Source organism: Zea mays, chromosome 7 (genome assembly GCF_902167145.1).
Source record: "Zea mays cultivar B73 chromosome 7, Zm-B73-REFERENCE-NAM-5.0, whole genome shotgun sequence".
NCBI classification, from domain to species: domain Eukaryota; kingdom Viridiplantae; phylum Streptophyta; class Magnoliopsida; order Poales; family Poaceae; genus Zea; species Zea mays.
Window position 1 is genome coordinate 179194782 of NC_050102.1, and position 23151 is coordinate 179217932.

A 23151-nucleotide genomic window follows, 5' to 3' on the forward strand; every position below is an offset into this window, starting at 1 on the left:
CTAAAGAATGGCTACAAACTGAGTTTCTGTCCTGAGTCAAACATAGAACAGTGGACTGTCCAGCCCTAGGGCCTAGAATGTCTAACAATCTATTTTGGTGGTGAACAAAAACATGAAAAAATTTAGGTGACCTAAATATTGGTTGGCGGACTGTCTGGGCCTTTGTGCGGACTGTCTGACGTACCATTTTGGGAGATGGATAGAAACTTTGAAGTTTCTATGTAGGAAGTTTACTTTGCCGATGGGGTGAGGCAGGGGCGACAGATACAGGCCGAGGCGGAAGCGCCGCCTGTTGCTGTCACCAACCACCGCCATTACCCTTACGCGTTCCTTGTCATCTTTTTCTTTTGCACAACAGGCAATAAATAGACCCAAGTTAAATAAATAAACGATACTTCCAAGCAGTGATTTTGTAGGCCACTTTTATGGTTCTGCCAAGGTGCTAGGTTAGTTCGGCAAGGACGTCGACGAACTACCGTCGAGAGTATATTGGAACCGAAACCGTCTGCCTAAAAGTAAGTTAAGAAATGCAATGTCTCATTAATTACCAAGCTAATCTGCTCCATTACACCAGCGAACACATGATGACACCCTGGCTTTATCTACATAACGCAACGAGTTTTCTAGTCTCAACCAGCGTTGCCGGACATGAAAATCTGTACACGCCGTCAGTTTGGTCAGGCTACAGAGGTGCTGGATGCCTTCAGAACCATGGGTGCCACGTCGGATCCATCATGCACAGGTTCCTGGACGACAATGCCGCTTCCACCAGCTCGGTAACGCCTCTTTGTACCGACTGAGGTGGCTCGGTTGCATTCTCCTCCTGATACAACAAGACATGAATCGTCAAACAGATATCAGATGGGGCATATATAAAACATAAAACGATATGCACCTCAGGGTTATCATTGGCAAAACATCTAAGCCCCCAAGATACCAGTAAGATTATGCGAAAACCATGTAGCCATATGTCCAAATACCTAACTAGAACTACATCCATACTGATACTCCCACAAAAACATTTTTTTATTCTAAGGCAATCAGAAGCACCATAATGATACAATATTAATCTCATCTCGAAACACTTCCTTCAGAGAAAAAAGGGGCACAAATCAATAGTCAAGAAACAGCATACCTCCTCAGCCAGACAATGTGGCGATATTGACTTGATACGACTGATGACATGCTCCACATTGTTTACCACCTTCTGTTGGAAATCTGATGGGTTGATCATTCCAGCAGCGACAGGGACTGATGGAATGCCCAGAGGCCGCCTCCACGACCAAGATAACAGTTCATCTCGGAAAAACATAGCCAAATGATGCCAAATGTGCTGGCTTTGCTGAAACACAAGAAAACAATCCAATCAGGGGGGTGGGGGTGGGGGGCATCAACAGAAACTCATGCAAGGTCAACTACAACCACAAGTAGGGATAAATTCCTTATATGACACTGGAATAGGAACCTGTTCATGCATTCACAAGGTCAGTGGAGGCCCAAAAGTGAGACAAGGAAACCATTCAGTGGCATACGCTGCCTCTCCCATGAAAGCATGGTAAATAATTTCTTATTCACGCTCGTGGCCTACCGTACAATAACCATTTATTGATGTCCAAATGTAAATGCATGCTGAGTGTGAATGCTCACTTTAGGAGAAACCACTGACTGGGCAGCAGAGCACATGGCAGACACAATGAGACCTTCAACACCAAAATTCGAGAAGAAAGCTTGCAAGTTGCGTGTCAGCCTAAATGGAACAAGCTCGTTGAACTCAATCATCCCATTTGGATCATAAGCTATACAAAGGAATAAATGAACAATCAGAAACTTCCTTGGGGTGAATTCAGATATATCAATTACTGTCATGAATAATACCTGGATGGAAGTCAGTCTGGAAGATCTTCCCAGTATTTTTAGCAAATAGAATTTTGTTAGGAGCCCTGCCGCCAATCTGCAGCATATACGACATGAAGCAGGAGAGAGCCACTTGGATTGCAAATTGTTTCTTGAAGGTCCACAGGTAGTTGCCAGTTGGCAGAATCTTGTGCATATATTGGGAGAAAATATTATCATTAACAATATTTTTTGTAATCTCATTGTATGCTTGCAGACGTAGCTCCACAATTGCTTCAGGAGAGAGCTGCCCTGAAACGGCTTGATTAAGCTGCTCTTTGAAAATTGTAATAGGCGAGTCAGCTTCTCTATTATGCCGTGCACAATTAATTTCATACACCTCAAGAAAAGTGCTATACATTAAATCATCCTCAACCATCCGAACCTAAAAAAAAATGTGTCATGCCAAGAACTCCATGTACTAGGTACTTGGAAGCAAATAAGTTCACAATAATAAATTATTGTTGCAGTCCTACGTAAGAGAAGGGAGGAAAAGAATATTTCACCTGAGACCAAACAGGAATAATTATTGGAGTATGGATAGCCAGATGCCGCCGCCTAGATTCTTTGTGTTTGTCAAACATTTTATTTAGCACACGGAATAGCTGCAGCATCCTTTCATCACTCCGAGCATTCGGAGTCAGTGATGTCTGAACAATAAAATGGCGCTGTGAACCATCAGAACCAATGAGTGTCAACCGTCGAAAGCTACTGCCATGCCTCCGGACAATTGGAATGTCAGGTCCAACTCTGTCCAACTTAACAGTGTGGTCCGGTGCGATTTCCTAAAGCAAATAGATAGTTTAAGACCAACATTTTTCCATAATAGAACAAAGTTACTTCAAAAACAATGTACTGAAGCATCCATTTGATTATGCACTGCCTGCAAGTGATATGTTTACTGCTAGAGTAAAAATGAAACCAACCTGATCTGTGAAGTACTGCCCTGGGAGTTCAATATCAACAACATGAAAATCCCGAAGTGTTTTACTTTCTTCCTCCAGTTTTAATACTGCTGGGAACCGATCCTCTACATTACTCTGAAGAATGTTCTTCCAGTGTTTCAATCTCTCCGTAAGTTCAGCAAGGGTTGCAGGAAAAGTAGTAGCGCTCTCTGGGTCAAGATCACGTTCAAAATCTTGCTTGTACTCCTTCACAAAATCAACATGCTTGTTAACAGCATCTTGTGAGAAGCAAGCTCTACATACACCAGAGAGTTCCTTCTTGAGAGACTGTGGAACCTCGCCAGTGGTTGCAGTTGGATATTTGTAGCAGCGATGAAGCAGAGCATTAACCACAGCTAGAAGTCTTTCCTCAGGCAGAGTAACAAACCGTGATCCAATTTCTGACAGTAAAAGCTGGACCAGAAATAAACCACATTAGATAACCACCAATCAGCGCATCTAATGAAACTGTTCTTGCAAAATTCATGAGCTTCTATAATCACGAGTAGAGTAATCATCACTTTCTGTTTTTCTAGATTGGTTATTCTATAAATTGACCATTCATCACCATCTGACGTTTCTAAATGCTTCATTGTTTTGCTAAACTAAGACAAATAGCTTGTACTCTAAGAATCTTATCCACTCTGTTATGTTTGTTTTTCTAGACAGGCAAACAAATCAGCCTTCAAATTCAGTAATTACCAAACATCCAGCCTAATACCGTAAAAGAAAACAAAAAATGAAGCAAAATAAATAAACTAATGCTTGTCCAATTATCCTCATTAACATGAATGCAGAGAATATAATATGCCATTATTTCCTACCTCAAGCTCATTGGCTAGATTAGTATGTTTGCTTCTAAGAGCTTCCATTATGTCTTTTGCAGCATCAAATGCACTTGCTGCAGAAGTTACCCACCCATGTCCGCTATTACGTCTAAGCGGAACTTGTGAGCCCTCAGCACCTGTAGAACTCTGTTGACCTTGATCATGGCTGGTATTTGTGCCACCTTCAGGGGTAGATCGTTCCGGATCTTGTCCTTGGACATTACCACCATCATGAGAACCTGCAGCACCAACTGATTGGGAGGCTTGATGAGACTGGTTGTCAGAAGTCATGTTACTACCTGCATGATTAGATGCCCTTGCACTTCCGTCAGGTAAGTTATTGGCCGCATTGTTTGCCATCATAGCTTGCTGCATGCGCTGCTGAGCCAACATGTTTCTTCCTATTTCAGTTTTAGTAGCAACATCACGGCGTTCCATCAAGTATGTACGAAGCCAATAATACAATGCCTGTAAAAGCATGTGTCAGATATGTACATGCAAAAAAGGGAATATGCTACTTTACAAGAAATACAAATAACACAGCTGACAATGATTATACCTGCGGGTAAACTTGAGCTATCTTCATCAAAACCAATTTACAGTGTTGGGCTTCACTTCTCTGTAACGACAACAACAACTGAGGTATCCATGAAAGCCAAACCCAGTGAGGCAGCTGCTCAAGATATTTATCCAAAGCTCTTCCAACAGGTTCATTTTGTCCATCAAAGCTAAGAAGGTAGAGAATTCGAGCTAGATGGCTCCTTGAGTTTGAAACTCCATATTTGATGCCCTGGAAAAAACAACTGACTGCATACTCAAGCCAAACCTCATCTTTTGTTTCTTTAAAAACCTGCAAAGAGAACAATCAAACTTAAGGTCAACAAATGTGGAAATTTGAATGGTTACTATTGACAACATAAAGGATCGTACCATATCACAGTAATTTCCCCAGCTAATCCATCCTTTGGGCAAATGCTTAAAAAGAGTTATGGCATTTGAATAAGACTGATTTGCAGTCTCGCATTCGTTCATTTTTAACAGAAAATCACCTCTCAGACGAAATATTTCTGCTTTGTTCTTCACAGGGAAAAATTCTAAATTGGTATTATTGATTAAGTTAAGACCACTGACTAGTTCTCCTTTCATTTCTAAGTAAGCCTTAGCTTGTTCACATATCTTCACAAATGCTTCCTGCAACCAGAGCAGATAGTGAAGTGATCAAATAAGGAGATACTGCAAGAAGTACTATCGTGACGATGGTAGAGACAGACCTGAACTTCCATAGTAGCATGACCATACATCTTATCAAGTATAGTTACACAAACTTCAGGAAGACCTTGCTTGCGAGCTATGTGAGCGAGCTTATTCACATTCCAAGCCTTGTCTCGGTAGCCAAGATGATGAAGTTGAGGATTTGTTTGACCAAAGTCCTTGAATGCATCTATTACTGAATTGTACATCTCATTCCTCCATTGGAGCAGATCATACCAAACAGTCATATGATCCCATTCATTGGGTGTACGAAGTCTCCAAGTTTCAAGAATATCCTTGAGATCAGCAAATGAGTTATTTTGGTTGGAATTGGTACCAGAGCTTGCTGAAGCTGGTTTGTTACCATTTGCGATGTCAAGCAGTATTTTGGATGATTCTTTTACTTCAACCAACTGCTGAAACTGCTGCAGCAGAGGCATTCGTGGCTGTACAGACATTTCAGGCAACTGCCACCACTGTTCTAGTGCGAGCTCAACACCTTTGGTGATGAGGTTCTCTGCTTCACTAACACCATTAGTACCTTTGTCATGGAGAGTAAAAAATGCTTGAATCAGGCGTAACTTTGGTGTCTCTTCTACCTGAGCTTTGGAAATTACATTATCCTTCATATATGCCCAGTCAGGAACCTTCCAAAGACAGTCTAAAAGAATTTCATGATTCTCCACCCCTTTTCCATAATCAGCTAAGACTTCCCACTGACCTAAATGAGACGCACAGGACAACCACTGTTCCTCCCAAAGGCACATTTCAGCCTTTGGGACGGTATTATTGTATGTTCCCTGAGTAGCTTTAATCATAGCCTGGTAAAATAGATTTTGTGCTTGTTGCCAGTAACCATGCTGGGCAAGTGAAAGACCAGCCCTTGTTTCTGCAGTGATTGATTTTCTCTTCCATAATCCACACCTCATGTCGTCTTCATTAAGAAGTCTGTATAACTCAGCCAATGACTCGGAGCACTTGGCCTCATTCATATGCACTATATGACTCTCGAGTAATGCAATTGCAATATACCACACATTGCAAGTTTTTCCAATATATTTGATAAGCTCACTAGGCATGCGTGGTTGGGGATGGCTCAAATGAAGACCCTCAAGAAGTGCCTGAGCAACGTTAGGTCTGCAGCCCTGCTGCCTCTTGTGGTAATCTTTCGATAGAAGCGCGATTATTGGCTTAGCTAGGGCAACTTGTTCCTCTTTATGTAAGGTGACCCAAACAATTGGGAAAACAAGCACCCACAAATGATATGCAACATTGGGATCAGCAAATGCAAGTTCCTTCAATGGAGCCATGATATCTGCCACCTACATGATTTCAGAACAAACATTCAGACCTGACCTAACTAAAAATATTTAAAATGTACAATATGCAGCCACACAGGTATTGTGGGCACCACATAGATCAGAGCACAAGAAATTACCACAAGCTTGTTCGCGTCATTTAAGAACTGAGCATGCCTTGCAGCAAGAGAGTCAAACGATAGTGTTGTACCATCCATGCTTTCCTGAGCATCAGGAACCTGCTGTGGCATGGTGATGCGATCTGGAACAGGCCCAGCTATCATAAGCGTTGGTACTCGAGCAGAATTTGCTGCAAGTGTAATTGGTTCATTTTCTACTAATATTGCCAAAACGAGATCAAGACCTTGCTTCAACCAGAAAACATCACTCACAGCTTCCCAGTCCTGTAACTGTATTATAAATTGCAATCTAGAAAATAATGTTTTTCCCACTGTATCATGGTAAAGCTTGAAGAATCGCTTCCTCATTTCTGGATCTTTAGCTCTAAGTCCAAGCATATACTGTCTCTCAATCTTATGGAAAAATTCTTGCCGAAAAGACAACGGATACCTGCAGGAACAGGAAGATTAAAGAAAAAATCACAGAAGGCAAAAAGGCTTGCTTTGTAGAGATATCCTTACTTGGTTGAATCTGCACACAGTGAATAAAGAAGCTGCAAGTATTTTGCATCCCATTCTTCTTGTGCAGCTGGAGGAAAGCTTTTTCTGTCAACTAATGATAACTTATGAAGATAAGTTATTATTTCCTTTGGGTTAAGTGAACTAACAGAACCAGTTGATGAAGCAAGCCTACAATCTTCCTCAATCCAAGTTTTTATCATGTCTAGCATGCACAGAAGAATGCTGGAATCAGTGCCTTTCTCTGAAAGAAGAGCTTGAAGTATTTGGCCCATAGATTTTCTGTGGTCAGAAGAGGACATCACCCTCTCACTTATAAGTTTTAAGACAGTCTTCATGTTAGATATGACAGTAGAATCTATGGTAGACCGTGAGTTAACTGATGAATCCAGTTCAGGCCTCTGTCCCTGCAATTATCAAAAAGTCAATGGCACCTTGAAATGGTAACAGAGCACAGAGCTTATACTCTTATAGACATGATTAAAACAAAACTTCAGGGACATCTTCGTGTAAAAGAGGCAAAAAAGAACTAATAGATAGTAATATAGTATTCAGATTAGCTAATAAGTGTTCAATAACTAAAAGCAATCAATAGTATTCAGGTTAGCTAAAGGCTTTGCAAAAAAAAAATGTAAGTGTGATATAAGAGAACTCCAGATTGGTTTGCGCGTAGACATCAATATATGTAACATACTTGTCGGATATGGCTGCCAGCAGAAGACCCCATGTCACGTGCAAGACGTTGCAGAACACGGAAAAGCAAGCCAATGAACGGGTCAATGAAATTCTTCTGTACTTCTGCAAGTGCATTGAGGACAAACAATGAAAAGCTAATGATTGAGTGAGCATTGTTGAGCTCAAGTGCTATCTGCTGAGTTGTAACAGCAGCAAGATTCTTGTGAATGAGTTCTTGAACCCTTTGATGCAACAACTTTATATCTTGTGGCGTTGTTGCTGCTTCAAGAGGAAAAGCACTGAACACCATCTTGAGCAAGGAACAAAGTGACTTTCCAGCATCCAGCATTTTGTTGCCAAAGCAAGGTTCCAGTATCTAACCAAAATGACCCATAAAACAAAAGCAAAGCATGAGAATGTCCTGATCAGTGAAACATTAATTGCAACAAAGAACATGTCGAGAGAACAAGAACAATCTGGAGTAACTTACTTGAGAAATATGATTGATGTTATTTCGGATGAAGAGACGGGGTTGTTTCTCCAAGACTTTGTTCATAACATCAAGTCCTTGTGCGAGGGCTGATGCAGGGTCCTTGGACTGAGGAGTGGGTGACAGATTCCCAAGTAATTTCTCCAGATAATTGAATTTAACATTGGCATTTGGCCAGACTTCCAGAGCTTGAGTCAGTAGATCAAGAGCTTGCTTGTACATTGAGCTAGATTCCTTATCCTTAGGCTCAATCACAAGTGATACCTGTTCTTCAAATGAACAAATTTGTTAATATATGCAACTCCTATGCAAGAAACAAAAACAATTTTAATGCTAAAACTACAACTGTGCATATGCTGATTGTGGAACATAGTAGCTTCATGACACCACTATGTGACCAATACTCAGATGAGACTGATGGACAATTGAACACAAATGTCTTCATCCCTAATGAAATATGCCAAAATGTCCCAACCAAAACTCGACCTTCGGGGGGGGGGGGGGGGGGGGGGGGGGGGGGGGAGGGGAAGACAACTCCTGCGCATTATATTAAGAAGAAGACCTTCTCACGAAGGTCGAGAAAACCCGCGAACCCCTACCTCACTCATTCACAGTGGCACCGTAGCCCATGTGAGAAACAACCAGGACCAAACCATACACTTGTGCTTTAGCGTGGGGCAGACGAGGGGATTTTTTTAACCACATCCTGAAATTCGCTCCCACGGGGAGTCGAACTCAGGACCTGAGAAGTGCTACTCAGACCACCTAACCAACTTAGCTAGAGGCCCTTTTGCAAAATGTCCCAACCAGAAGTTTGGAATATATCGCATATACCACAAAAGCAAGCAAGCATCGTAACACACAACTAAAGGATCCCTCTCAGCTAGATGCTTAAAAGGCAGAATCTACTGATGCAGTTCAGCATGTATTTACAGGACAAAAGGTAAACGATAATCACCCTAATTAGGAAGGTAATGATCATCTCCTCCATTGCTGCATTAGGTTTATACTCCTCATCAGGTAGACCTGAAGATCCAGGTGTTTCAATATTAGGTATAGATGCCCCACCCGGCGACATTACACAAAGAGGTTGCAAACCAGGCTCAACTTTCACTCTCTTACTCAAATCATCAGCAAACGACGGAACATCAGAGGAGCGTTTTGGATCACCACCAATAACAGAAGGATTAAGCATGTCACCTAATTGATTCTGGCTCTCACTTTCCTGCGCCACTTTCATCTCACTTTGTCTCTGTCTTTCCCATGCCACTACCAACCCAGCAAGTTCAATTGCAAGCCTTCTATTTTCCGCTGTTGTGTTGTATGGTAATCCAAGGCGACTAAGAGAGTTGACCATCTGAGGAACAAAGTGGGCTCTGCAACTATAGAAGAGGTCCGCATGGCGAACAATAAGCTGGAATATGTGAATCATATTTGGAATTGAATGCCCTTCCTCTACGAGAACTTTCTTGGTGTATCTGATCCATATCGGCATGCGGCTATCATTTTTTTCAGGAGGAAGTCTCCTAGGTAGGGCAGGCATGAGGATATCGAGAGCTTGCTTCACCAACAGCTTGTTTTCTGGTTGGCATGTCCGTAGCAGAGCAATGAAGACCTGGGAAAATGATATGGCACACCTTCAGCTGGATATAAGAAAATGAAAAGGATACAACATGAATGTAAGAAAAATTTATGCCACAATACCTGTAAAATAATCTTTTCAGGAGCTTGATAGGCCTCTAAGAAATGACAAACATTCACAAAGGCCCACTGTTTGCTCGAGTTATCTTCACGCTTGAGATGATTCCAACCAAACTTTATGAGTTCCTTTCGATGGTGAACAAGATCAGTCTGTAGATACTTCAAAAGTAATGTAGCTAGCTGAAGAAGTTCTATCCTCAATGGTTCGTCGTATTCAGCGCTGACCTAGAGAAATGAAGAAAATGAATATTCATCATCCATGTGCTATGAGTGAAGGTAATTTGGTTGCAGACAGGATTCATATCGTTACCTCTTCTGGAGGATCAAGAAGCTTCTCAACAATAGTTTTAATTATAGTAGGATCAACAACTTCCCAACTTTGTCCATTTTGAAATGAATGAGCTAGCATTGGAAGTATAAGAATCTGCATGGTAACAACTAAATGATCTTGTCCATATTGTTTTGACTGGAAAATGTTCAGAAAATGATTAAGGATAGTTTTCTTCAAATTCGGGGAGTATCCTTCAGCAACCTAAAATGAACATGTAAAGATGAGACAAGCAGTCAATAAATACACACAAAGATCCTCATGAATTAGAAACAAGAAATGGCATTACCTCTATGACATAAAATTCCTTAAGAAAGCTATAATCTATACGACTGCGGTACAAGAATACTGATAACATATCAAAGAGTGCACCAACTTCAGTTCGATCGTGTCTTAAGTAATTCAGGAAGCATTTGATCAGCCTCTTGCTTTCCATCACCTGTTAAGAAAACAAGATCATTACCCAAAAACAGTTCAATGCTGCCAAATACAGTGTTGAAAGAATCTAGTGCAGATATTGGCATGAAAGCACTAAAGTTCCATGAGAAACAATAGGTATTAGCATTAAATTAGTAAAGTATAAGTCCGATATGTCAGACTCCATACATGAGCACTGTACAAACTGTTATAGCAATTTTGATGGCTACCTGGGGTAAACTCAAATCCTGCTCGTTCTGCAACCTCGCAAGTCTTGCAGGTGATTTCCAAGCAAGTAGCAAGGTGTCAAAGACAACCCGGTTGTTACGGAGCCACTCTGGCATCAATTTCACAAGGGCTGAGACAAGCTCTAATCCATTAAAGTAACTCTCAGAAGTAGTAACCATGTTTGATGAAGATTGTACAGTAATACTCTCAGATACAGCCCCAGTAAGGGCTTCATCCTTTACAGAAGATAATTGAGCAGCAGATGCTTCACTTTGAGAGTAAAACTGAGAAAAGGCACTTGCAAGTATTTTCTGAGGTGACCTTGCAAGTGCATCCCTTAGGTCCCCAGTATCCGAGCAGATTATGTACATAAACCTGAATTTTCAAGAAATAATACGAAACAATTTCCAGAGATTAGGTAGTGCATCTCAGAGATTATATCTTCTACAAAACAAAAGGCTATTCACTTAGTTAAATAAAATGTATGTACACCAGAACAGTAAGGTGATGTTTTTTCTTATAGTACACACAACCCAAGAATGAGAATGAGAACACACAATACAAATCAGATTGACAATTTAATGCTATGCAACAACCATTCAAATTGTTTATCAATCATCATTCAAACTAAAAATTGAACAAGGAAAACAAGAAATAAGCACTATAGCAAAGAAAAACAGTAGCAACAGGGTGCGTGTCAAAATAAATGCAGGCTGTATACCCCAAAAAATCTTTGGAATTAGGACAGCTCAAACCATTGAACTTGTCAAGTTTGGTATGGCATCAAGCCATCAACAAACAGGGAAAAACTAAAGCATTTAGCAAAAGAATGTTCACACAGACATAAAAATAACCAGTATGTGGCACTTAATGAACCATATACGGAAGTGTTTTCAGGTAAATATGACTACACTGAAGAACATATGTGCAATGTCAAAAGACAACTTGAATTTGCCAAATGTTTACCTCCTGAAATACTTTGGATGGCTTAATCGAGCAAGAAAATAGTCAACAGCCTCCAGAACATAACGATTCAAAAATTTTGCCAGTGGAGCACGGTATGGACTGTTGATCTCACTGTAAAACTGATCTTCAGGAAGTGCCCTTTCCAGATCAATTACCAAGGTAACAAGGTCATCCAAGAATTTGCTTGCTGCCGGGGGAAGAAGGTGAAACAGCTCGATCATAGCTGCCCAAGAAAGGAAGTACAATCAGACAATAGATAAGAATAACTCCAACTCGAGCACACGGGACAAGATTAGTTACAAGAGAAGGTCACATACAACAAAAAAACTCGACATGCGGGGGATAAGACAGCCCCCGCCAAGTATTGTATTAAGAAGAAGACCTTCTCACACAGGTCGATAAAACCCCCCGAACCCTTGTCCCACCCATACGCAGCAGCATCGAAGCCCATGTGAGAATGACTGCGACTGGGGTTGAGCCTTAGACCTGTGCTTTGGCGTGGGACAGACGAGGGGATTTTTTTAACCACGGCCTGAAATTCGCTCCCACGGGGAGGCGAACCTAGGACCTGAGGAGTGCTACTCAGACCACCTAGCCAACTCGGCTAAAGGCCCTTTCGCACATACAAGAAAAGAAGAGGTCAACTTCAATCTTGTTACGAGATTGGTATTTTTTTAATAATTATGTTTCTAAAAGCCGACCAGAATCATCTACTCCACAAATCTAGTGTAATTCGATAACCATAAGGGCTGGTTTGGTGACCAAGGAAATGGAGGGCATCCATGGAGGAATCCCCTTGCTATTCAAATTCCTCCCCCATGGATTCCCTCCAATTCTCTGATCACCAAATCAGCCCTAAATAAGTAATCCAACATATAACTTGCTCCAGGTATGCACATTTATTTTGAGACTCATGTTGATGAAAAAAGTAAAGCCAGCAAAGCAAGATAAGAAATGCAGACCTGCTGCTATTTTTGGTTCATCTCCAGCCTTCCAAGATTTTTGAGTCTGGACAAGCTTTTCTGGCTCCAGCCATTTTTTCAAGTGATCCAATAGCTTGGCACCCAAAGTGACATTAAACCAATTTGACAGTAATTCAAGCAGGCGAGCCAATCCTTGTAGCAATGGCATGCTAAGGCTCTTTGTGTTTGCTAAGTTTACTAGAATGGGCCTTAAGCTGCTCTGTAGAAGATCCTTTGGCATCCTTTGCTGTTGAACCACCTACATAAATGAAGTTATCAATTAGAACATGAGAAGATCGGAATAGTGAGAACAAAGTATAGAAACCAAGTAAAAAGATAGTGTTAGACAGATTGCTGAATATGGCTAGTGTCTGGCTGTATATATGGCTAGTGCCTGATTGATGGCAGGCCAGCTCTATATGGTAATGTTGATTATGGTAGTATTGATTAGAGATAGATATGGAGGTGATCTGATCCTGCAGGATCATATCATATCCTGCCGGGTCCCCTAGACGTAGGAGGTTTCCTTTAGCCTTTCGTCTTCCTCCCCTATATATGTACATGTATCATCTCCTCATCAATTAATCTACTATTCCTCCCAATCTCCATTACTTTCTCATAATAAAGCAATTGAATTTTCATGTCAATATACAAAGAGGTACAGACATAAGAGTACCTGACGAAGTCCCTCCTTAGCAACATTGACAATCTCTGTTGTTCTGCATGTTAGAGATTTGAAAAACATTGAAATAATCTTTGCTCGCAATTCAGTATGATTTTGAGCTTTTAGATCTCCCCATGCCATTGCAGTACAGAGTAGTTCAATGCATGCGGTTCTGAGTTTGTTCCATGTGAGAACTACTTTCGCATTCATCATCCTAGTGACCCATATAGTTTCATCAGCCTCGGCAATTTGTAGTGCTTCTTGCAAAAAATTGACAAGTTCAGGAGATAGTTTTAGAAGGGGTGGTCTGAGTGCAAGACAGAAGTTCAAAGCAGTAACGGTGCCCACCTGTCATAAAAGAGAGAAAAATCAGTAATGATAAGGATTTCGAGTTTGAGGGATTCAGCACTAAAAAATCTAAGGCACCTGTTGCTCAATATTCTTCGAACGAAGAGGTCGTGAAATCAGAGGCTGAAGCAATGGCAAATAGAGAGGCTCAAGCAATTCAGAAACCTCACTGCCAGTTCTGCTTGCAAGCAGTGATAAGCAAGCCTGCACGTTCTTTCTCACAACCATTGAAGCGTTTGGGTTAAACAACTCCTGTGCAAGGAATTCAACAACTCCCTGAAAACTTTGCCGTCGAGGTTCACTGTTTGCTTCATCTGCGTTGTTTACTACTCTAAGTACTTGTGTTAGGACATGATTTGTCTCCTCCTGCTCTTTGTTTGCATGCACTGGTAACCTCTTAAGAACAAAAAGAAGACCACGCACGACTCTGACCTGAAAAATGCATAGGGTATCCACAGACACTTTACCGACCAATGCCCCGAGACCCATTACACCACCCATCTGAGCTTGCCATGTGCTACTGTAGCAACAATGCAATAACCGAGGTAACAATTCCTCAAATACAGCAACCCGCACACTTGGGGGAGGTGAATATACTGGATTTAAAGATGGACTAGAGACTAGCATGGGGGTGCTAGGACCTCCCCTTAGCATACCAGTGTGTTTCATCCGTGCAAGAAAGATTAATGTCTCGGCAAAAATATTCAAAGCAGATAGGGCAGCTTTTGCATGTTGACGATTTTCGCTGGATAGCACTTCAACTAAAGCATCCAAAAATATTAAAGGGTCCAGCTCCCGGAGATTAGATGAAGTGTTGCATCTTGATCTTGATCCCATGATGATAGATGGGAGTGAAGAACCAATAGGATGCATAAATCCAGATTGGCTGGAGGATGGTGAGTCAACATGGAAAAGCATAGCAAAATGCCGGCATATATCGACAACATAATCATCCTTCTCATCATGAAGACTGGTGTCAGCATTAGCTGCAATGATAGCTACAAGAAGAGTCTTGAAAACAGATTTTTCAGCCAGTAGTTGTGTTTTTGTCTTCACACCTAAATCTCCCTACAAATAAACCAAAGAAAACAAGCATGGTGTTGATAAGATAACTAAAGCACAAGAACACCAGAAAGAAACTATAAGTTCAACAATCTATGAATTCATTTTGCTGTTTGCTCAGACAAGAATAACTAAAAACTAGGTAATATGTGATGGTTTATTAAAAGACATCTAAACATCACCGATCGCGGCAATCATTTATATCGTTTTATTGAGTAACAATGATCTAGCAATGCTACTGTTGCAACTCACAATACATGCAGATAGTTACAAGGACATTCCAGAAATTGCAACCAAGCCACCAAAAACTCCACGAATGGGCTGTTAGCATTTGGTACCTGGTAATAACTAACAATACAGAGATCCAATTCTAGTAGTACAGATACACCACCGTCTCAACTATAATCAGAAGAACGGAAATTTTCTTTGGTTTTACATTAATTTGGCAACAATCATCAGGCTAGAATTATATCGACCATAATATACATTGTTCTACTGTTTTTATCTTTTAATGGAAGAATTTACTATCATACTATGTTGATTAAAGTGATGTAAGTTGGCATGCTTACACTCAACTGCTTGGCAGTCGATGATATTGTACCCTATGGCCTACAGTGCAGCGCTCATAACAATTCATCTACATGTAAGTCAAAACACTAAGTTCACTTTAGATTGATGACAACAAATAACATGAAATGTAAATCAAGCAATCATGATCCAAGGGTAAAATGCCAAAAGAAAACAGAGGCATGGACAGAAAATTGCTACTTTGCCCAATCATAAATTTCGACATTGGCAGAGTCTCCAATATAATATGACACTTTAACATACTAACTTTATGTTAACAGTAAAAAATTAAAAAATGAGCTAGTGCAAGCTTCCAACTTCTAATAGGAGTTAGTAAACTACAGTAAAAGCAATGTATAAAGAACATTAATTATCAATCACTTCTACCAACCTTCATATCTGAAGCATCATTCCGACGTCTTGAGGGATCCAGGTTAGAGATTAGCAATGTACCGAGAACACCAGGGCTCACACCCTCGCCAGGTACATTTTCCCTCAGATTTAACAAAGAATCGAGGCACACCCGAATGAATTGAAGAGCCTTCTTCCTGTAGAATGCTTCCAAGCCATTGCCTTGCATAACTGCACCAACAGCTTGGTGTATGCATCTGTCCAGAGGAACCAAAAAAGGTGTCGCAGGCTCAAAAGTCAGAACTAAACGTAATCCATGCTCCGGATTTTCCTTGGATTCAAGTGCAAGAGGCTCCCGCAAAAATCGCCTATTTCGTCCCCCCAGCTTCCCTAAAAGTTCCAAAGACTTTGTGCCCCATGTGTATGGAGGAGGCCTTAAATGAGACCATAAAGCAAGAATGACTTCTGACATTAAATTTGCCATGCTAGGTTCCAAAAAGTCAGGATTCAGACTATCAATCCAGAACTCAAGTGTACGTAGAGCTAAGCTCACAAGGTCATCACTACCTTTTAGAGCAAGAACAAGAGGTTTCATTAGACGAGGTATGTGGGGCAATAAAGAACTCAAGCGGGCAGGTAAAATCAGGCAAAGCTCCAAAATCAAGTCCCGCATATCTTCACTTATCGGACCATCAAGCATGGAGAGTAACATATTGAGGCAGGGTTGCAGAGATGGTATAAGATCACGCATCAATGAATCAAATTTAGCACTGTTCAATGCACGAAACATGTTTCGAAGAAGGTGCATGTAACCTAGGGGTTTCTCAACTTCAGTGGCACTCCTCATGCAGACTTCCATTATAACCGGCACGTGTGGCTGAAGTGTGCGTTCACAGCTTTCTGGAGCTTTAGCTGCAGCAATGAACAAGAACCGGAAAAGTTGCAAAACAAGCTTTGCAGCAGGTGAATCTGGCTGCTTCAGGGCTTCAAGCTTTGAGCTAACAAGGAAATTAATTAATACATCTGTGAAAGGCCGCAGAACCTTGGGAGCTTGCAAAAGGGTTGAAAATATGTGCAATAGCTGGTTGTTGGTTATCATAGAATCAAAGAGGTCAGACATGCAAAAGGAGAACATATCCATAATATCACGAGCTTCCATTATAGCCAGCATCTGCGAAAATGATTGCAGAATTTCCCTATCATCGTCTTTTTCCTTAAAAAGAGCCAGACAGTGAACGCCAGACTTCAGAACACCAGATGTCTTCCGCACCTAGAATAGACAATTAAAAATGATTAGTAACAGTTCAGCCAAATAAAGAGGAAGAAAGTTTTAAGGTGGTGGACCTCATCCTCCCTCAGCCCCCTGAAGTGTTGAAGTGACAAATTGGAAGACTGTTGATTTTGTTGCTGTTCACCACATAATAGAAATGTCAGCATCAAAGGGTTAATTAGATCTCAAGTATAATATCACAATCACCAAAAGATATCCACGCATTTGGGAGGTTTATAATACCTGGGGGCGTGGCCAGTGAGCATGGGTTATGCTCCATATTATTGTCTTCATTCCTTGTATGAGGTCAGTATGAAATAGCAGTTTAAACAATAACTGAAATGAGATGCTGAAAGACAAGGAACAGAGCAATAATTTACAACAACTAATACATACCGACAGCAAGAGTCTTTATCAGACTTTTGTAATCGTTGATTTCCTTAGTATACTCCAAAGGTTGCTGCAAATTCAGCACAGTCTGCAAAGTTCACCAAAAAAATAAGGCCATCAAATCATCAGTCATAAACAACTTCAATTTGTATCAGACTTAACCTATCTCAGGAAAAAATCCATTTATTTTATAAGTACAACGCGACTAAGCCCTCTCACATTTTGTTAACAAGCAAAGCTTAAATAAATTATCTATCTGCCCATGACTAAGAGATTAGTTATGGTTTTCATAACCGGCCAAGGCTATTGATATTTATAAGTTGCTGTGTCTTTTTATCTTGAGAAATTTGAGCTAGACAGCTATATGGCCAAAAAAATCAAATAAAGCATAAATTTGTGATTTTCTCAGGAAAGAGGAGTGCAGTCAGCCAAAAAAGAATGGTATTGCTGCATGCTACCTCCAAGAGACATTCACATAGCATACCTGTAATGGGACTTCAAGCTTCATTCTCAGATTCGGTTGTTCCTTCCCTTCCTCACCTTCTTCAAGCAACTATAGAGTGAGAGGAGTAAGGTAGACCATATCAGCAAGAAAACACAAGGAGATAACACTGATGTTTCTGTATAGAATCACACGACATGTTGCAATGTAACAGTATATTTTCTCTATATGTTTTCAATCCCCATTTCTTTCAAACATTAATTTTTTAAATTATATTCTGCGGTGTAGCAGCATCTAACGCAAGTGCCCAAGTTTGCATGTCATCAGCTAATAAATTAGGAACACGTTTTAAAACCTAATCAACCGAAAGTATCACAAAACATGTTGTATACCTGAGGGATTGTTCGCTTCAGGGTCCTAAACTTCCCAACGAATGCATCCAATATGCGCCCCTGATCATTTCAAGTAATAAGTATAGTTGATTAGGAAAAAAGAAAAATTACTTGCATTCTATTATGAAAGTTACTTCTTACCAATAAAACTCGTGCTTCGTCCATGCTTTGCTGGTCAACACCTTTTTGATATATGGGCTCAACCTAAAGCAAAAGGTAGTGACTTACTAGTACTGATTTAGGTAACACTACACTACCACCTTATTTTATAGATATAAATTTGATGATTTTTATACTCATACATATTAGAGAAGGAAAAGTTCAGAATCATAAACTGCACCAAAATGTAATAATCCTACTTTCACTAATAAAAAATTTCAGAATATCAAATATACCAGGTTCAGCATCAAGCGGGCAGATGTTGTATGAATTATAAGGGTCAAAGAAGAATCATGCATATTCCGAGAGAACAAATAGATGATCCGTGACAACTGCAATAAGTTGAACTTACATTAGTTCAGCAGCAACATGATCAACACCAAGGCATAAATAATACTGATAAGTGGAACTATGTAAGCCTTTAAAGAGAGATTTATCTACTAAGGATCACAGTATCATTGAAGTGACTAAATAGTCGTGTAATACCACATGTATTGAAGTCATATAGTAGCTCATATCATATCCATGAAAGTTATATAGTAGCTCAACACCAGGCAGAGATCTGGCAAGCCACCTAGCTTTACTAATAAATCCAATGCCTAATGCATGTCTCATCCATAATACTGTTTGGATATGGTCTGGTGTCTGCAATGAAGAAATCAGATAACAGCTTCGCTTGCCAAGGTCCGTTAAGTGATGCATCTATCCTAAAATTCCCAAAGGATGTGTTTGGGTATAATTATGGGGAGGGGAAGGGGGCACAAAAGTGACAGCTGTACATGCAATTTTAACAAATAGAATGCTAACCCAAATCTGTAAGCAATATAAATGATACAAGAGGCGAGTTCAACCTGTGGAAGAGAAATATCTTCTCGAACATAATGCACCAATTCAGCAAGAAGGGTGTAAGCAAGAGGTCTTAAAGTTTCGATGCAAACTCGACCTGTGCCAATCAGAACCCTGACACGCCAAAAGTAAGGTGTCAAGCATGACTAGAAACTCTAAGAGTTAATACATGTAGAACAATAAATGCTACAAGAATAGTAAAGGGAAACAATACAAAACTGTCATAAGAAAACGACAAGACATCGTGAAGGGATGAAGTCTTTTGCTAATTACAATTCCATAGTAAGTTCCTGAAAAGTACAACTAAAACCGATTGATTTCGAATAGATACAAATCAGGAAAGGTTGTGTTTTTAAACAAGTTCATTTACTCCCCTTGAATTGTCACATGAGTGGTTTTAAGTATGGGCAGTTATTTGAAGCTATTTTATTGTTGATGCCTTGATGGTGAAAATTAGACTCCTCATATTTCAGGCAGAAAAGTAGACCTGGTTCATTAGCATGTGCTGTTCATCTTTGCAATACCCGTTAGGTCAATGGAGAAAATCTTATTAACTTTTACAGGCATTCTTTATCGTAGGATTATTCAGCCTACCAAAAGTAACTAAAAATAGCAAAACACCAACGAAAAGAAGGGGAAAATAGATTAAATGAGTTGATCATAGGTCAAAATGAAGCACTTTGGAAAGTTAATCAGTTTACCAGTTACACATTACAAAGCAAGTACATAGTATCAGGAAATCAAGATGTGGCCATATCAAACTTAATCTGAATGAGATCCCAGAAATAGCACATTTGAAAACAAACTAGAAAAGTTGGATCACGGAATTGATGGAAAAAGAAAATTGGTTTACCTTTCATCAAGAAGTGTGTCAATCAAGGGGAACAGCCCTCGCTTGTACTCGGTGTTGAGAACTTGTTTCAGACCAACCAATAGCTCCTGAAATCCAGTGTAAGAGATAAGGATATTAGCATTTTCAAAGTAATGGTCATATAGTTAAATGATTTCAAGAAAGCACCAGGTCGTATCTTGCCTTTCTGATGGAGACAGAATCAGGAGGACACGTAACAAGCAAGTTCACAATGCTCTTGCATATGCTTTCCTCATATGACTTTATGTAATCTGCATTGCTCTTCAGGAGGTACGTCAGAAATGACAAGGTCTGCAAGAAAAATCATCAATACATCATGAACTAAAAGAAAAGCAACTAAAAACAAAATCTGAAGACCGACCTTGACCTGTGCACCCTTTAAATCGTTGAAGGGTGTCTTAAGGTGTGGCGGCACCTTGTCGGGACCCTTGATAGAGATGGCCGCCACCATGAGTGGCAACAAGTGCGGGATATTTGTCTGCACAAGCTTTGCATACAACTGGAAGAGAAACATCACAACAAGAGGGCTCTCTGTGACTATCTTGAAGGAACGTGCGCTTGGGTTGAGTTGACCACCACCAGGCACTTGCATCATGACTGAGGCATCGGCAGTGGGGTCCAAATGCTGCATGGGCATGGAGGCAGCCATACTGGCACTTGTGTTGGGATTATCGAAGAAGTAGCTAACGGTTGTGGGAAATTTATGGTATATGTTAACCACAAAGTCAAGAAATGGCTGCACCTCCGCCTCGACAGTAGGGCGGAAGTTACGGAGGAGGTCAAACACAATTCGGATGGCAAGGAGAGCATTGTCCTCGTTGTCCTGTGTCAACACACGGAGAGAAAGCTTGAGCAGATCCTGCACAAATGGTCTGAGCACCTCGCTGTGTGGAAGGCGGTTGAGTATCTCGATCACAACATTCCGTAGCTTGTGCTCAGCATTCTCTGTGGCCTGTGGCTTGGTGTAAGCGGTGAGAATTGCTGAGAAGGCTCTGAAATAGCAGCGAAGAAAGTTGAGGTAGTCTGGAGTGTGCGTCATCTCCAGGCTGTCCCGAACTTCCATGGCAAGCTGCAGTCGGACTTGCACAGCTGCAGAGTATTAGAGGAAACGATCAGATCAGGCCATTTAGATAGATAAAGCATTATGGTTTGAAGCGAAGATTGTGCGCGATTGTTTTGCAAGACAACATAGACAAGACTTATGTTTAAGCAAAATTCACAAAACAAAGTGCCGGAGTGATAGTGACAAGAGGAAACAGCAAGAGGCATCTAATGTCCTTTAAATCAAACGACAGAAAATTCTCAAAAGCTCACCCCCCCCCCCCCCACCCACACACACAGCACCCATGGGAAGGAAATCAGTAGTCGGGAATTTACCTGCGAAGCTACACCGAGAACAAAACAAACGCAATGGGAAAGGAAGTCGGGACAGGGGACAGGATCACAGGACGTACGGAGGTCGGGCTCGAGGAGCCGCTGCGAGTGCTGCTCCATGTTGCCGCTGTTGATGGGCGCCATGGCGGGCGCCCCGCCCGTGCGCGTCCGGCTCCAACCTTACCGCGCCAGAGCTTAGGGTTTTGAAGATCGGCGCTGGGAAGACTCCGCGAGCTGGGCGGAGGAGCGGATGGCTGGAGGTAGGACCGTAAGAGTGCAGGGGCAGGAGGCGCGGGCTCGTTTCCCCCGACGCGAATGGCAACCCCGTGTTATGGACTCGGAGGAAGGGGTCTCCCTCGCGCTCGCGAGCCGAGGGTTTGGGGTGGGGGTAGAGACGGGGACGGACTTGGAGGAAGACGAGGGCGATGGGCCTCTGGTTATACAAGGACCGGTCTCGAACCATTCCCTCTTCCAAATTCTCTGATTCCAAATTCTTACTTCCTATTCTTATTTCAATATTTTCATCTTATAAATCATTATCTTTATCTTTACTACTCTATAAGGGTGTAACATAGACGTCCACATGCTTCACCGTGGCTTCGCCCCAATGCCCCTCCACGCACGCGGCACGTCCTGCCTCTGTGACCTCGCGTCCCCCCGCCCCCGCGACAATCTCGCTCTACACTCCTCCAACAGAACCCTAGTCGTTGTCTTCGACCACCTCTGCCCCACGCGGCACGCCCTGCCTCCGACAATAATGGGCTGCCCAAGAGGTCCTAGCGTCCTGGTGCTCCTGCACGGCTTTGGCCCCCAGGCAAAGCGACAGTGGTGGTGCCAGGCCTGCTCAAGACCGACGCTGACGACCAAGCCTGGCTCCTCTGTGTCGGCGCGAGCGCGTCGAGGACACATCATGCTTCTGCGCTTCCCTCGCTCTCGTGTCTCCCCGTCGTAACAGCCGCCTCCGCGTCCCTCGCCACGCCCCAACCCCCAAATCCCTACACCATCGTCTGCTCCCCACCCTTCTCGTCGCCGCGCACGCCCGGAGAGCCATCGACGATGGCTATCTAGGTTTGCGTCCCCACGTTTGTGGGCAGGCGGAGATCTGGATCTGCTCTCATCTGCTTCGCCACTCGGCGGGCTCGGCACAGCAGAAGAAGAACAAGCAGCTCGCCGTCGAGTAAGGCCACGCGTCTCTCCGTGTCCGCACCGCCTTTTCGCCCCCGCATCAGCGTTGTGTCTCCAATGAGCGTGCGTGTCACCTGGGAGAGGCGAGGGCAGGCGGTGGTGGCGGTACCGATTGCGTCCGCCGACCCCCAAATCCCTGACTTCCCCAAGCCAGGTGGGTGTCACCCCGACTTCCATACTCGATCCCTTTTGTTCTAATTGAGCGTACAGTTGCTTGGTGACACCATCGAACTATTCGTTGAGCGGTATAAGGACCAAGGGATCACCGTAGTTGCAAGTAATGTACAGCTAGACCCTCGTTTCTTCCTTTCTAGACGCTGAGTACACAAGCTTTCAATAGAATACTTCAGAATCGTATAGACAATGAAATGGGTGGCCTCATAGGTTTTGTGCTTCTCATTTTCTCCACAATGTTTACTAATGAAGAAATCTGATGATACGAGTGTGTCAACTTTGCTGAGCATATAATCTTCAGATTGCTTTACCACTCTGCAGCATAGGAAAGTGTCTCGCTGGTGATCGACAGCAATACGAGCCATCAACCGCAGCAAGATGGTGATTGACGTCGTACTCCTAGGATACAGAAGGTAACCTGCCATTCTTACTCGAGGC

The 23151-nt window shown here is 41.9% G+C and overlaps 1 protein-coding gene across 7 annotated transcripts; it reads right to left on the reverse strand.

The window, feature by feature from the left end:
- Window positions 1–516: 516 nt before the first annotated feature.
- LOC100382790 (transformation/transcription domain-associated protein) lies at window positions 517–21782 on the reverse strand. 7 transcript variants are annotated; one of them, XM_020541495.3, is made up of 38 exons: window positions 21435–21782; window positions 20342–21069; window positions 20143–20271; window positions 19963–20048; window positions 19115–19223; window positions 18500–18595; window positions 18246–18308; window positions 18105–18164; window positions 17755–17823; window positions 17277–17358; window positions 17124–17176; window positions 16955–17017; window positions 15651–16880; window positions 13709–14698; window positions 13295–13630; window positions 12619–12877; window positions 11657–11879; window positions 10693–11065; window positions 10335–10484; window positions 10028–10249; window positions 9721–9942; window positions 9139–9631; window positions 8975–9042; window positions 8017–8280; window positions 7546–7902; window positions 6855–7258; window positions 6354–6783; window positions 4936–6237; window positions 4595–4855; window positions 4224–4514; window positions 3964–4132; window positions 3662–3903; window positions 2820–3251; window positions 2400–2678; window positions 1876–2278; window positions 1648–1796; window positions 1136–1342; window positions 517–823 (listed from the first exon to the last, which is right to left on the reverse strand). In XM_020541495.3, exons 1-38 carry the CDS (start codon window positions 21496–21498, stop codon window positions 704–706), a joined length of 11478 nt encoding a protein of 3825 aa, XP_020397084.1. In that variant the 5' UTR covers window positions 21499–21782; the 3' UTR covers window positions 517–703. The 7 variants fall into 7 exon arrangements, with proteins under 7 accessions (XP_020397084.1, XP_020397085.1, XP_020397083.1 ...); XM_020541496.3 differs by having other exon boundaries at window positions 1876–2164; window positions 3662–3915; XM_020541494.3 differs by having other exon boundaries at window positions 3662–3915.
- Window positions 21783–23151: the final 1369 nt, after the last annotated feature.